The sequence below is a fragment of the Indicator indicator genome, chromosome 15, assembly GCF_027791375.1.
Source record: "Indicator indicator isolate 239-I01 chromosome 15, UM_Iind_1.1, whole genome shotgun sequence".
Lineage (NCBI taxonomy): Eukaryota > Metazoa > Chordata > Aves > Piciformes > Indicatoridae > Indicator > Indicator indicator.
Window position 1 is genome coordinate 24,423,433 of NC_072024.1, and position 15,421 is coordinate 24,438,853.

Here is a 15,421-nt window from a genome sequence, read left to right on the forward strand (position 1 = left end):
GCGACCCCTCCACATTTCCCCTGGGGACTGAAATCCACACTGCCTGCAGCAGTCAAACAGCAAACCAGTTCAAAATGAGCATTTTTAACCCTTCTGGGTGTTACTGGAAATAGCAGTCCTGAGAGAAGAGCAGTCTCAGGAGGCTTTTTCAGTTATTACTGCACTTGCCCAAGTGTCACATCCCTCTGCTTACCTCCTTACATAAGATTCTCTAATACCCAAGGAGGGACTGGCTGAGGCTGGTGACTGCAAGAGGCACACACCTGGTGAGCAGTGGTTTGGGAGCTCCCTGGCAGGACTCACCACATTTGCACTCACATCTCATGGCAGAATATTCCAAGTTCAGCTTCACCTAAATGCCAACCCAGTCTGACTTCCCTGGACCCTCTACTCCTCATCTGCATGGCAAGTGGAAACATAAACAGTGTGAGATGGAGCTTCCACACCAGTCAGTCCTGCTGCAGGAATCCAGCAGCAGTTCTTCATTCAGGCTCCTGTGTGACCTAACTGTGTGCACCACATTGCACTCAGCTGGCTGAAAATCTTCAGGCTGCCAGCTGCCCTCTCCACCTTCAGTGACTGCACAGCCTCTCTCCTGCAGCTAATTCCCCACAGCCTTAGGAGCAACACACACAAGAGTAACCCTTCTGAAGTGACTGCAGCAGGGAATTCAGGCTGCAAAGCCCTTTCAGTCTTCTCTCCCACCCAAATGTATTTCCTGGCTCAGCTAAGGTGAGGATTTGCAGGAACCTTGTGCCCACAACGATGCAGGCATTGCTCACAGCCTCGCTCCTGTGCATCACCTCTGCCTAAAGGATTTGGCAGAGGCAAATGCTCAGAGGCGGAGAACATTCATTCAGTATCCTTTTGGCCCTGTGCAGAAAGGGCTTCTTTACAACCCTGCTGGTCCCTTTTCTGCTGGCTCCTCACGTGGCACTATGGAATCCCAGCTCTTGCCCTCCTCCCTGCCATGCTCTCCAACTCCCTTCTCTCTGGCACCTGAGAATGAGCTGCTCTGCTGTGGAGCTCTTCATTTCTCCTAGCACCTGCTCTCTCTTGCAAACCTAACACACACATATTACAAGAAGCTGCTTCTCCTACCTGTTTTTTAGTCCATGACCTGAAAGCACCATTAAGAATTTTTGCTCCTTGGAGTAAGTGAGCAGGAGGTTGTTGCCCAGCTTTATGCAAACCTAAGGAGAGGGGGGGAAAAATTGATGCCATTGAGACACTGACAGCTCCAAGTGGTTTCCTTTGAAGCAGTTGCACTGTGAGAGAGAACTCTTTGAAAGCTGGTCACCACAAATGCCTCCCTCTTAGAACCTGATGGTAGTGAGGAGTGTATTCCCTGGGTCATAAATCCAACTCAGCCTTCCTGCCTTCTGCTCCTCTAAGTTATGTCTACACTGGCAATCCTGGCTCCTTGCTTGGTCCCATCACTCAAGCTAGCTTCTGTGTTGATGCATCCTAGGCTGTGGGAATAAAAAGGCACTGTCAGCAGCTGGTCCACTGGGAGCCAAGGTGATATTGGGCAAAGCATTCCACTTCTGCCACCTTGCCTAAGCTTCTCCCCTCATCACGGTGCTCACTGAGTTGGTCACAAGAAGGCCCCTTCCAGGGGACACTCAGTGGGACCCCTCACCTTGTGATCAGTTAGAAACATTTTTCTCATTATAAAGGGCTCTGGTGGGTGTCTCTGGACACACTCTGTAGCAGGAGAAAGGGAGGTAAAGGGCAAGGCGAGCCCCAGACTGTGAGGGAGAGGGACAGACACAGGTGGATGTTGGTGGCAGCTCTGAAGGGATCTCATTTGGAAGATTTTGCATTTCAAAGAAACCTTTGCTTTAATTCTCAGGGTTCCTGCAGGCCAGGTCTGATGTTCCTATGGCCTTAAGGACATGCAGCCTGCCCATGTACTTCAACTGGGATCAGCAGAATGAGGGCAGGAGGAAGTGCTGCTCCTTACCTCAGGCTGACAGAATGTGCACTTCATTAGTTTAAAGCAGGGAGTGAATCCAGGCCTTACAGGCAACTTTAACAACATTCAGGTATTATTTGCCCCTGAGACAACTTAAATACACTGCATAAAGAAGATGGAACCTTCCCTGAGGTGAGAGGACAAGGGGCAATGGATATAAACTCCAGCACAGGAGGTTCCACCTCAACACGAGGAAGAACTTCTTCACTGTGAGGGTCACAGAGCCCTGGAACAGGCTGCCCAGGGAGGTTGTGGAGTCTCCTTCTCTGGAGACTTTCAAGACTCATCTGGATGTGCTCCTGTGTGACCTGTGCTGGATTCTATGGTCCTGGCAGGTGGCATTGGACTTGATGATCTTTGAAGGTCCCTTCCAACCCTTAACATCCTGTGATTCTATGATACTTTGAGAGGGACACTTAAGTCAGGATAATAAGTGGAGAGCTGGACCAGGGCAGCACCTTCTGCTGGTATGCACAAAGTAGTTTTCAAACCCTAAGAGGACTCATTTTGGCCACCTGTCCTTATGTGGCACATAGAAACAAAGAGCAACCATGTCCAGGCCCCCCGAGGGGGCAAGCCCTGCAGCCTCACCTTTGAATGTGTCCAGCAGATGCCTCCCCATGTACCAACAGGCAGTTTCAAAGTTTGGAAACTGGGTCAGACTGACAATTTTCAATCGCCTCTCCACTTCATACGCCCTGCAACACAAAAGCCACACAGCCTTAAAGCACAGCAGGCCACAAGGATGCTGCTCCCACGCGTCTGAGGCTGATCCTGCAGAGCTTTGTTTCTTTGTGCTGCTGCCACCTGTCCTGGCCCCAGACTGAAGCACAGCACCACAACATCACTCATAAGAAACTGTGATACAGAGGTGAGAGATTTACTGCACTGCTTCCCTGGAGGGGTTCTCCAGCACTGGCCCAGGCTGCCCAGGGGGGTGGTTGAATCCCCACCCCTGGAGCTGTTTCAGAGAGGCAGAGGCATTGGGACAGAAATGTGCCCTTGTTGGGACAGAAATGTGCCCTTGTTGGGACAGCAATGTGTCCTTGTAGCCAAGAGGGCCAATGGGATCCTGGGTTCATTAGTACCAGTGTGGCCAGAAGGGCTGGGGAGGTTCTCCTTCTCCTCTACTCTGCCCTGGGGAGACACATACTGTGTCCAGTTTTGGGCTACCCAGTTCAAGAGAGACAGAGACCTGATGGAGAGAGTCCAACAGAGAGCTACAAGGATGACTGAGGGACTGGAACATCTCCCCTATGAAGAAAGACTGAGAGCCCTGGGTCTGTTTAGTCTGGGGAGGAGATGGCTGAGAGGGGATCTGATCAATGTCTATAAATACCTGAGGGGTGGGTGTCAAGAGGAAGGGCCAGGTTCCTTGCAGTGGCACTCAGTAATAGGACAAGGAATAATGGATATAACCTGGAACCCAGGAGGTTTCACCTCAACAGGAGGAGAAACTTCTTTGGTGTGAGGGTGCTGGAGCCCTGGAGCAGGCTGCCCAGAGAGATTGTGAAGCCTCCTCTGGAGGCTTTCAAAGCCAACCTGGATGTGTTCCTGTGTGGCCTGTCCTGGGTGATGCTGCTCTGGCAGGGGGTTGGACTGGAGGTCCCATCCAACTCCTAACTTTCTGTGATTCTGTGATTCTGTGAGATGTGGTGCTGAGGCCCATGGTTTAGCTCCAGACTTGGCAGAGTTAGAGAATGGTTGGACTTGATCTTAAAGAGCTTTTCCAACCAAAACAATTCTATGATTCTATGATCATTTCTCCAGCATCAGTAAAGAGCTACTTGTGTTGTCTTACCCTGGGCAAAGAGCCCAGCTGGGCGGGTGGGGGCTTATCCAGAAGGTGACTGGGATATTGAAGGGTAAACCTCCTGACACCTTTTAACAGTCCTTCCTTCAGGACATGGCCACATCAATCCAGGCACCTGACACATCCTTCCATGGGCTGTGCAATAGGTGTAAGGACAGCCTGGAGCAGCTCAGCACAGAGGGGACAGATGTGGCTACCCTTCCCTACACTGCCCAGTGGAGCTACATCAATGTCAGTGCAGAGGTAGGGCAGTTGATGGGAGAGGGGAATGGCAAACTTATCACACATTGAGCCTCTACCTAGCTTTGGATTTTAAGGACAGATTTACCTCATCTGCATTTCAACACTTAGACTGTGTAGAAAATGTCCTGCAAAGGCCAGGCAGTCTACAGGTGTGAGAGTTGCATAAATCCAACCTAAAAGAGAGAGAGAGAAGAGGCCTGAGCTTCAAAGCTGGAATGACAATAATGAAGCTTTATTAACCTGTGAGGTTCATACTTCACTTAGCAATTCCTAGGTACCCATGCAGCCCTTCAGGAACCCCATCAGTTTTGAATAAAGCTGCATCTGGCCCCTTGTTTGCTTTGTATGAAAACAGCCCAGCCCAGGAAGGTGCCACACAGCTTTGACTCCCAGTCCCAGGCCTGCCTTCGAGGTGGCAGGCAGTGAGAGGGGACCTGCTGCTCACAGTGCTGTGACAAGTAGCAGCAGTGACACAATGGCAGCTGCTCTCCCCTCAGCATAAAACCCTGGGACAGCTCCTGCCACTGACACTACTGGGTGTCAGGAACACCTGCTTGCCAAACACAAAAGAAATTTCCCAGATGAGTGAATCTCTGTCACTTGCTCGGTGTTTATTCACCATCTGCTCCACATATGGGCCTGAGACAAATAGCCACTTCCCACTTTTTATAGCCAAAGTAAAACCCAAGTGGGTAAACGTTCTGTGCAAGAATAGATTCACCCAGAGAGAAGGGGCACTGCTGGGTGCTGCCTCCAGGACACAGGTACCAGTGCTGCTGCTCACTGGCACTGCCTGGAAGCCTCAGCTCAGCCTACAGACCAAGCAGGCACTGCCTTGGTCAAAGGCACACAGAGGGAGATAAAATCTCTGTCCCACAGAGATTAGTTACAGCAGCTAACAAGGAGTGCTGGAAGCAGCAAGGAAAACAAGGAAATACTTGTTCATGGTGACAGAAAGGTGAGGGACAGGGGCAGGAGCAGAACTGTGTTCATTTAAAACTAGGATCAGTTCTTTGTCCTTAAAAATATCCTCTCAGGAGCTGAGAAAAACAAAATCCCCCATCCCCAGCCTGCAAGGAAAGCCTGACTCTATCAAGTAACCCAGAAAGCTCTCTGACACCCAGAGAGCTTCATCCTGGTGTGAAACCCTAAATGCAGGCACTTACAGTTCCTTAGTGCCATGGGGAGTCAGACACCACAAAAAGGATTTTGTGGGCAGTCATGGTCTGAAAGGAAGTCAAGGAGAATCCTCTGTTGGACAGCAGAAAGCACCACTGCTGGATACAGTAAAAGGACTCCTGAGTTACTGCAACCCAGCAAGAGCAGGAGTGGGAGACTCTACCTGCTAGCTGTGTTTTTAGAAAGCTACTAAAATATTCATACAAAGCAGTGCAATTCTGCTTTTGCTTTGTAAGCACATGGCACAGAGGGGCTGGAGCAGGTCTGGAGAATAGGGCTGGTGAAGAGCAGCTGAGGGAGCTGGGGGTGTTTAGTGTGGAGAAGAGAAGGCTGAGGGGAGACCTTCTGGCTCTCTGCAACTCCCTGAGCAGAGGCTGGAGCCAGGTAGAGGTAGAGGTTGGGCTCTTCTCCCAGATAACAAGTGATAGGACAAAAGGTAATGGTTGGACATTGGAAGAAACTTCTTCCCTGAAAGGGTTCTCAAACACTGGCACAGGCTGCCCAGGGAGGTGGTTGAATGCCCATCCCTGGAGGTGTTTCAAAGGCACAGAGATGTGGTGCTGAGGACCATGGTTTAGCAGCAGACCTGTTAGAGAATGGCTGGACTGGATGATCTTAAAGGGCTTTTCCAAGCCAAACAGCTCTCTGAGCCTATGGTTCAATGACATTACATGGCTGCTGAGATGCAGACTTGATAATCTGCCAGAGAAAATCTTCAAATCACATCCCTCCAGCGTTTTGGACAGGCCACTTCAGGAGCTCTGAAAGAAGCAGGGCCCTCAGCTGGCAGCAGGCTGCTGACCTGATGGAATGAAGAGTGTCTGTCCCTGCTTCACTGTGCATTTGTAGCATTTGTCTACTTGGTCTGCAAAGAACATCTCGCTGTGGTTGGCTGCCGACTGCCAGCGCTCGTAGAGAGAAATGTTTGCAGGGGCTGGCTTGATGAGATAAAAGATCTTTTCTCCCTGAATTAGAAAACACAAAATTACCAACAAACAGCCAAACCAAACTGCTGCACTGACACAGACACACACACACCACACACCCCCCGCAGTGTTTATCCAAACATCCATCTGTGTCATTCTGCAGTTTAACATTATTTCAATCAAATTCCTGCCCGTGCTCTGCCCACCTCCAATCCTGCCTCCAGTTCTGGTGTCCCCAGGATAAGAAGGACACAGAGCTGCTGGAGGGAGTCCAGAGGAGGCCACAAAGATGATCCAAGGGCTGAGGATAGGCTGAGGGAGCTGGGGTTGTTCAGCCTGGAGAAGAGAAGACTCCCAAGGCGACCTCAGAGCTGCCTTCCAATAGCAGGAAGGCTGCAGAGAGACTTTTGCTGAGGGTGTCTGGACACAGGGGAATGGTTTGAAGCTGAGGCAGAGCAGGGTTAGAGTGGAGCTGAGGAAGAAGTTCTTCAGTGTGAGGGTGGTGAGACTCTGGCACAGGCTGCCCAGGGAGGCTGTGGCTGCCTCCTGCCTGGAGGTGTTCAAGGCTGGGATGGATGAGGCCTTGAGCAGCCGAGTCTAGTTGAGAGGTATCCCTGCCCATGGTGGGGAGGTTGGAGTGGATGATCTCTGAGATCACTTCCCTGAGCCATTCTGAGATTGTTTGAACATTTGCCAGTCAGCTTTGCACAGAATGGCTGCAACCACTCCATCACTAGGTGACCACATTTGATGAGACTGGTGGTGCAGGAGGTTTCCAGCACCAGGTTCCACCACTCTGCAAGAGCAGGATGGAATATCCTTCAGGTCTTAGGTGATACATGTGCAGAAGGCAGTAAACAAAGATTACAATCCTAAACCAGTGAAGATCCATGGACAACCTCCACACTCCAAGTGTGGAAGTCTGCTCAACAGACCCTGGGGACCACTGAGACCTCACCAACTTACAGCAGGTAAGGCTCTGGATGCAACAAGACTATGGAGAGAGACCCAGGAGCTGAATTTTTGAGGGGCTGTTAGGGTGGTCTTTGCATATCACACTGAGGTTGTTCCTAGGCACAGCACAGAAGCATGGCCCTCACCTTCAGCACGTGGTACCAGGCAGAAGCTCCTCCCGAGTCTATGTGGAAATCTGTGTAGCTGTCCTTCACACAGATCAGGCAGTACTTGGTCACTTTTGGTTTAGCCAGAAGAGCATCATCAGGCCAATAGTTTTCCACCCAGGACAACTTCTTAACTACATCTGGAGGCTCTACAAAACTGGACATCCTTTAGAGACAGAGCAGAAAACAGACATGAGGGCAAGGAGCCTGCTGCAAAAAACCAGCAGAGTGTGACTCCAACACCTGCAGAGCAACCTGAAGCAGCTCCTTCCCTCTCAGTGGAGCTGCTTTTCATTCAGAAACACCTGAACACTGCTTACAGAGACAGACTTAAGGCTGTTTCAGGTCTGATGACTTAACAAGGACCCCTTGACCTCTCTCTTGCAGCAGTGCTGGCCAAGTGTTCATGGTTTGCATTGTTCCAGCCCTCTTGCTCTGTGGCCTCAGTTAGCACAGCCACTTTTCCAGCCCCCTTCAGAAGAGGTGGTAAACTGTGTGTGCTCTCACACAAACAATCTGCTAAATCTTACCAGTCTGCAAATTAAGCTTCAAATGAAATTGAATATCCCTTAAATTCAATTAAATATCCTAGTAACAATAACATTCATACTTAACAACTAAATAAGTCTTGGTTGGATGCTAAAAATCATGCTGAGTTTTTTGTTTAGACAGTACATTACATTAAAAGCTCAGGAAAAAAAAGAAAAAGGCAGCTGAAGAAGAGCCAGAGTGTGCCCAAGTGGCCTAGGTCACCAGCATCCTGCCTGGATCAGCAATGGTGTGGGCAGCAGGAGCAGGGCAGGGATCATGCCCCTTGACTGGGCACTGCTGAGTCCACATCTTGAGTGCTGGGTTCAGTTTTGGACTCCTCACTCCAAGAAGGACATTGAGCAGGTCCAGAGAAAGGCAACAAAGCTGGGGGTCTGAAGAACAGGGCTGGGGAGGAGCAGCTGAGGGAGCTGGGGATGTCATCTGGAGAAGAGGAGACTGAGAGGAGACCTCATTGCTCTCTACAGCTCCCTGAGAGGAGGCTGGAGACAGGTGGGGGTTGGGCTCTTCCCAAGAGTAACAAGTGATAGGACGAGAGGAAATGGCCTCAAGTTGCACCAGGGGAGGTTTAGGTTGGACATTAGAAGAAACTTCTTCACTGAAAAGGTTTTCAAAGGCTGGCACAGGCTGCCCAGGGAGGTGGTTGAATTCCCATCCCTGGAGGTGCTTCAAAGAGGCAGAGCTGAGGGCCCCAGCCTTGATAGAGTTAGAGCCTGACTGGGCTGGATGGGCTTAGAGGGCTTTTCCAACCTGTGATTCTACAAAGCCTAATCTGAGTGAACATGTTTAAAACACAGCATATGAAATACTTCTTGCTAGAATTCCTACCAAGCCATAGTTTGCACTGAGCATGGATTCATATTTGCTGTATTTATGTCTGTATCATTCATATGGGTTTACATTAAATGCAGACTGGGTACTATCAATCCCAGCTGAGGTGATGTAGTGGCATGACAAGCAGGCAGTAAAAGCTAAGTTTGACCATTTTATATTTAAATAGTCCAAAATTTGGACTAATGTTTGTAGGGGGTGGAGGTTCACTGCTGCAGGGTCTAAAATCAGGAGTCAGAAGAGTACCTGCACTGCCAAGCAGAATTAAATACTCCCATGTGTCATTCCTGCTCACTGGCAAACAGGGATAACAATAGCTCCATTTAGAGTGGCAGGGGAAGATGGAGCAGTGCATTCAATTAAAGTGTCACTGTCTGTGGTAAGAAATAAAATATTTGCTGCTTAATGTCTAAATTAGCAGCATCTGAGTGACAGCTCCAGCAGTCCTGCAGAACAAAAGGCCTCCTGTTCTTCTGGGATAATGGCAGAGAGCCAAAAAAGCCTCAGCTGAAGATCCTGGTAATCTTGGAAGGCTGTAATTACTGGAGATGCTCTCTGCAGAGATGGGTATGCACTGCTAAGGCACTAACTACAGGCCTAAAGGTAATGGCTTCACCCTAAGTGAGCTGGCAATTACTCACCAGCCTTCTCTTTTCATGCTCCTTTAAGTCTCCTCACTAAGATGGAAAGCTCCCCAAAACAATCCCTCTTTATGCTCATACTGACACCCAGCACCTCCTGTGCTCTGTGGCTACAAAGGAATCTCTTCCTTCTCTGATTCTTCCCTTTGAGAAGAGCTCCCTGCCTAGGATCGCAGAGTTGTTTGGGTTGGAGAAGCTGTCCAAGATCATCCAGTCCAACCATCAGCCCAGCCCCAGCATGGCTGCTGAACCATGGCCCAGAGTGCCAGGACATGGACTTCTGCTGGCAGCAGGGTGAATGCTCTGCTGACACATGAGTGCAGCAATCCTTTGGTGTGCTGCCTTCTAGTTTTCTGTGGCATTTATATATCTACAGCCCACAGTTTCAGGACTGATTCTAGGGGGAAATTAAGAGCCATGATACATCCTCATTGTGTAAGTGCTCATCCTTGGCTTCTTACCCTGGCTCCTGGATTCATCTGATTAGTTCAGTGTTTGGTGTTTGACCAGTGGAGTTTGTCTGGTATTCACCCAACAGAATCTGTTTCAGTTGGAAAAGCCCTCCAAGATCAAGTCAACCTAACCCCACCACGGCCACTAAACCATGGCCCCAAGTGCCATGGCCACAGGTTTCTTGAACACCTCCAGGGATGGGGACTCCACCACCTCCCTGAGCAGCCTGTTTCAATCCCTGACCACTCTGGCAGCAAAGAAATTTTTACTCATCTCCAACCTAACCCTCCCCTGGCACAACCTGAGGCCATTTCCTCTCATCCTATCACCTGATACTGGGGAGAAAAGCCCAACTCCCACCTCATTGCAGCCTCCTTTTAGGTAGTTGCAGAGAGAACCCACATGGACCATCCATGGGCATGGTCCTTTGGGTGTCCATTTTATGTCTCAGCTCCATGAGGGCTGGTGGGTGCTTTCCTTGATAGCCAGGAGAAGAGACCAACCCTCACCTCACTCCAATCTCCTTATAAGAGGTTTCAGTACTACCAGGACTGTGAAAACCACCTGCACAGCTGCCTGTTCAGCCACTGTTGGTGCATCTGCCTGCTGCTGGAGTGGAAGCACAGCTCAGTGGTGAATGCAGCACGGAGCAGGAACTTCACTCTGAGGCATTTACCTCAGCTCATTATCCTCTAGACAAAGCCACCCAAGGAGAACAGGAGGCTTCCTGTCCTTGTCCTTGAGCTTTGGTGATGTGCCCCTAGCCAGCACCATTACCTCTGGCTCACTGCAGCACTGAAGCACCTCAGCCAGGCATGGTCTTGGTGGACAATCAGCTCACCATGAGCCAGCAATGTGCCATTGTGGTCAAGCAGGCCAATGGTCTTCTGGAGTGCATTAAGAAGAGTGTGGCCAGCAGATCAAGTGAGGTTCTCCTCCCCCTCTAGTCTGTCCTGTGAGACCACATCTGGAGTACTGGGTCCAGTTCTGGGCTCTCCGGTTCAGCAAGGAACTACTGGGGAGAGTGCAGTGGAAGGCCACAAAGCTGCTGAGGGGCCTGGAGCATCTCTGTGAAGAGGAAAGGCTGAGAGTCCTGAGGCTGTTGAGCCTGGAGAGCTGAGAGGTGATTTTATCAAAGGGTGGAGGTGAAAAGGGTGGGGTCAGACTCTTCAGTGGTGCCCAGTGATAGGTTAAGGGGCAACAACCATAAAATGGAACCCAGGATGCTTTACTTAAACATAAGGAAAAACTTTTGCACTGTGAGGGTGCTGGAGCCCTGGAGCAGGCTGCTCAGAGAGGTTATGGAGTCTCCTCTGGAGATTTTCAAAACCTGCCTGGCTGTGTTCCTGTGTGCCCTGCCCTGGGTGCCCCTGCTCTGGCAAGGGGGTGGGACTGGATGAACTGCAGAGGTCCCTTCCAAACCTACCATTCTATGATTCGATGAACTCTACCTGTGCTACTGGAGTCAAAACAAAACTGAAAGCTGATGCTCTGGTGTGTGAATGCTGATGAGAAGCAGGCATGGGCTGCAGGCACCACAGTGCTGGCCCACACAGTCCATCCACCACTCACTCAGCAAACAGGTTCAGCTCCCTGCTCTGCTCAGCTGCCTGGGTATGGATGATGCCATGGAGAGTCAGAGCAACAAGAAGCTGCTGTCCCAGGACCAAACAGCACTGCCACAAAAGGGATGCACCAGTAAGGGCAGAGGCTGCTCCAGGTGAGCCCTGCCATGTACCCTGTGCAGTGTGAGGTGCAGAGGCTGGGCCCTTACCTCGTGTCTGAGAACTCCAGGTTGGTCACGTTGAGAACCCTTTTCCTGTTGGTGCTGTAGTAGTAATCCACAAATTCCTTGAGCTTCATCTTGCAGTCCTTCTGCTTGGTGACATCAGTGACATCCACACTCCTCTCTGGTCCTGCAAATCAATTCAACAAGACAGAGAGACTGAGAGGCAGCCTGGGTGGCCTTGTTGTGTGTGCTGGGGGTGAGCTATCGTTTGGAGAAACACCTCCAGATTTTCTGATCTTCTTAGCTCCTCTGTCTTCCCTGTTCACAGAATCACAGAATGGTGGGAGATGGAAGAGACCTCTGGAGATAACTCATCCAACCCCCTTCCAGAGCAGGCTTACCTAGAGCAGGCTGCCCAGGAAGGCATCCAGGTGTGCTCTGAATGACTCCAGAGATGGGGAGTTCAGCACCTCTCAGGACAGCCTGTTTCAGGGCTCCACCACCCTCAAAGCAAAGAAGTTCCTCCTCATTGTTAGATGGAACTTCCTATGCTCAGGTTTGTGCCCATCACCCCTTGTCCTGTCACTGGGCACCACTGAAGCAGGCTGCTCCCACCCACCTGACACCCACCCTTTAAGTATTGATCAGCACTGACAAGATCCCCCCTCCCTCTACTCCTCTCCAGGCTAGAAAGCCCCAAGTCCCTCAGCCTTTCTCCAGAAGTCAGATGTTCCAGCCCCCTCATCATCTCTGCAGCCCTTTGCTGTGCCCTCTCAAGCAGTTCCCTCAGGTCCTTCTAAACCTGGGGAGCCCAGAACTGTTCACAGTCCTCCAGATGTGGCCTCACCAGGCCACATATCCCTAAGGACCACATCCAAACGACCTTTAAACACATTCAGGGTTGGTGACTCCACCACCTCCCTGGGCAGCCTGTGCCAGTGCCTGAAAAAACATAACTTACTCCATCTTTATAGTGCCCATGACAGACTTGTCCCCTCCTCCAAAGGCCAGGGACTCTCCTCCTGTTCCTGAAATCCAGCCAAAGGTCCCTATTCAGCCAGGCTGGACTCCCTTCTCGGCACACAGGGACAGCTGTGCCTTTAAGACTTCCCTCATGAAGTGTGTGCAGCCTTCCTGGACTCCTGTATCCCGTGGCCTCCCAAGGGACTTTATCAGCTGTCACCCTTGGGGGCTGGGAGGCCTTCTGCTTCTCAAACATAGCAGCACACTGCCCCACAGTACTGAGCTACTCCCCCCTGGCACCTCTCCAGCCAGCCCAGTTCAGTCCCTGTTCCCCTGCACAGCCAGCTGAAGGCTCCCTCAGTGAGCCCTGCTGTTCCCATGGCTCTGCAGCCACATGGATGGAGGAGAGGTAGGTACAGTAAGTGGACACCCACCAAAGGCTGCTTTTGAAGTCATGCCCCTGACAGACTCTTTCAAGGATGAGTGTTGCTTTGAATCCATTCATTTCATTATTGATACTATTTACTTGATGAAAATGATTCCCTGTGAAGAGAGGCTGAGAGCCCTGGGGCTGTTTAGTGTGGAGAAGAGAAGGCTGAGAGGGATCTGATCAATGTCTATCAATAGCTGAGGGGTGGGGGTCAGGAGGAGGGGGCCAGGCTCTTTTGGGTGGTGCACAGTGACAATGGATACAAACTGGAACACAGAAGGTTTCACCTCAACAGGAGGAGAAACTTCTTTGGTGTGAGGGTGCTGGAGGCCTGGAGCAGGCTGCACAGAGAGGTTGTGGAGTCTCCTTCTCTGGAGCCTTTCCAACTCCACCTGGATGCATTCCTGTGTAGACTGCCTGTGTGACCCTGCTCTGGCACTGGGCTTGGACCTGATGATCTCTGGAGGTCCCTTCCAGCCTCTAATACTGTGCTGTGAGACTGTGACACTGTGATACCCAAATACCTGCACAGCCACAGGCTGAGCCCTACCCACCAGGCTGGGAGTATCCTGTGGTGATGGACAGAGTGTGACACTGCACAGGACTGCTTGAGTCCTGGGTTCTGTTCTGGGAGCCACAGGATAGGAAACACATTGAGGGGCTGGAGGGTGTCCAGAGAAGAGCAGTAGAGGTTGCTGAGGGGTTTGGAGGGCATCATATGAGGAGCAGCTGAGGGAGCTGGGGGTGTTTAGTGTGGAGAAGAGGAGGCTGAGACCTCATTGCTCTCTAAAGCTCCCTGATAGGAGGTTGGGGTGAGGCTGCTGTTGGTCTCTTCCTCAAACAACCAGCAACAGGACAAGGGAAAATGGACTCAAGCTGTGCCAGGAGAGGGTTAGGTTGGAGATTAGGAAATGTCTCTTTGCTGCAAGAGTAGTCAGGAATTGGAACAGGCTGCCCAGGGAGGTGGTGGAGTCACCATCCCTTGGAGGCATTCCAGAAGTGTGGAGATGTGGTGCTTCAGGATAGACTTTAGTGGTCATGGGAGCTGGGTTGTGGTTGGACTCAATGATGTTAATGAGTCTATGATTCTATGATTTTCCAAAATTCCAAGTCCTCTTTTGCTCTATTACAAATTTTTGCTGGTGAAATGTATAATCAAAGAGGACTTTCAATGTAAAATTTCAGGCATGCCATGAAAAATTTGTCTTTTTGTTATTTTACCCAAAGTTATACCTGACAAAAACCTATCCCCTCTGTATTAGAGCACAGAGAATAATCACAGAAGCACAGAAAACATCCAGCTTGAAGAGACCTCCAGGCTCACCCAGTCCAACCCTCCACCCAGCACTGCAGGCTCAGCACCAAACCATGTCCCTAAGCACAGCTCCACAGCTGCTTGAACACCTCCAGGGATGGGGACTCCAGCACTGCCCTGGGCAGAACATTCCAATGTCTGAGAACCCTTCCAGTGCAGAAATATTTCCTAGCATCCAGCCTGAACCTCCCCTGGGGCAGCTTGGAACCATTTCCTCTGCTCCTGTCCCTTGCCACCAAGGAGCAGAGGCTGTCCCCTCCTCACTCCAACCTCCCTTCAGGGAGCTGCAGAGAGCAGTGAGGTCTCCCTCAGCCTCCTCTGCTCCAGCCTCAACACCCTCAGCTCCCTCAGCCCCTCCTCTAGCCCAGGGGCTCCAGGCCCTTCCCCAGCCTCATTGCCCTGCTCTGGACAGGCTCCAGCCCCTCAATGTCCTTCCTTGCAGTGAGGGCCCAGAGCTGAACACAGCACTCGAGGTGTGGCCTCCCCAGAGCTGAGCACAGGGGGATGGTCACCTCCTGTCCCTGCTGCCCACCCTGCTTCTGATCCCAGCCAGGAGGTCTTTGGCTTTCCTGGCCTCCTGGGCACTGCTGGCTCATGGTCAGTGACTGCCAACCAACACCCCCACGTCCCTCTCCAAGCTGCAGATTTCCAACCACACATCCCCAGGTCTGTAGCTCCCCATGGGGTTGTTGTGACCCAGGGGCAGGACCATGGTCAGTCAACTGTCAGCCAAGACCCCCTCTCCAAGCTGCAGCTTTCCACAGGTCTGTAGTACTTCCACACTTCCTCTGATAGACCTTGCTGGATACAGGTCTCCACTGTTGATACCAACAGGATCAGTCAGTTGGTGGAATTTGACACTGGGCAAGCTAGAGAACACATGGAGCAAGTCAGAGCCTTGTGAAGAGTGCCCTTTGCTGAGCAGATTCTCTTGTCTTTTCTGCAAGAAGAGCATCTCTCCAGTCTTTCTGTCCTTCACTGTTCACTGGCTGCATTTCTCCTCTGCCAGCATTTCATTCGTGCTTTTTTTTCACATTAGGAGGGGAAAACAAAACAATCAATTTGTTTTCCTTAAAATGCCAGAACAGTGCTGATGTATTTGCCAGTCTTGTTCATGATGTTTTCTCTGCAGCTTACTTTAGGTTGTTTCTAAAAGACATTCTAGCTCCAATGTAATCAACTACAGAAGAGTGAGAGAAAAGAGCGAAGAAGGCTTCAGGGAGGCCTTAGAGCTACATTTCAGTACCTGA

The 15,421-nt window shown here is 50.9% G+C and overlaps 1 protein-coding gene across 1 annotated transcript in view; it reads right to left on the minus strand.

Moving 5' to 3' along the window:
- Positions 1-15,421, minus strand: part of PHF2 (PHD finger protein 2) — a 112,686-nt gene that overhangs the window by 28,671 nt on the left and 68,594 nt on the right. Inside the window, exons 5-10 of the mRNA XM_054387273.1 lie at positions 11,509-11,650; positions 7,240-7,426; positions 6,016-6,178; positions 4,120-4,207; positions 2,570-2,676; positions 1,102-1,193 (exon numbers count right to left, since the gene is read on the minus strand). Coding sequence (XP_054243248.1) covers positions 1,102-1,193; positions 2,570-2,676; positions 4,120-4,207; positions 6,016-6,178; positions 7,240-7,426; positions 11,509-11,650 — 779 coding nt within the window. The remainder of the gene's footprint in view (positions 1-1,101; positions 1,194-2,569; positions 2,677-4,119; positions 4,208-6,015; positions 6,179-7,239; positions 7,427-11,508; positions 11,651-15,421) is intronic.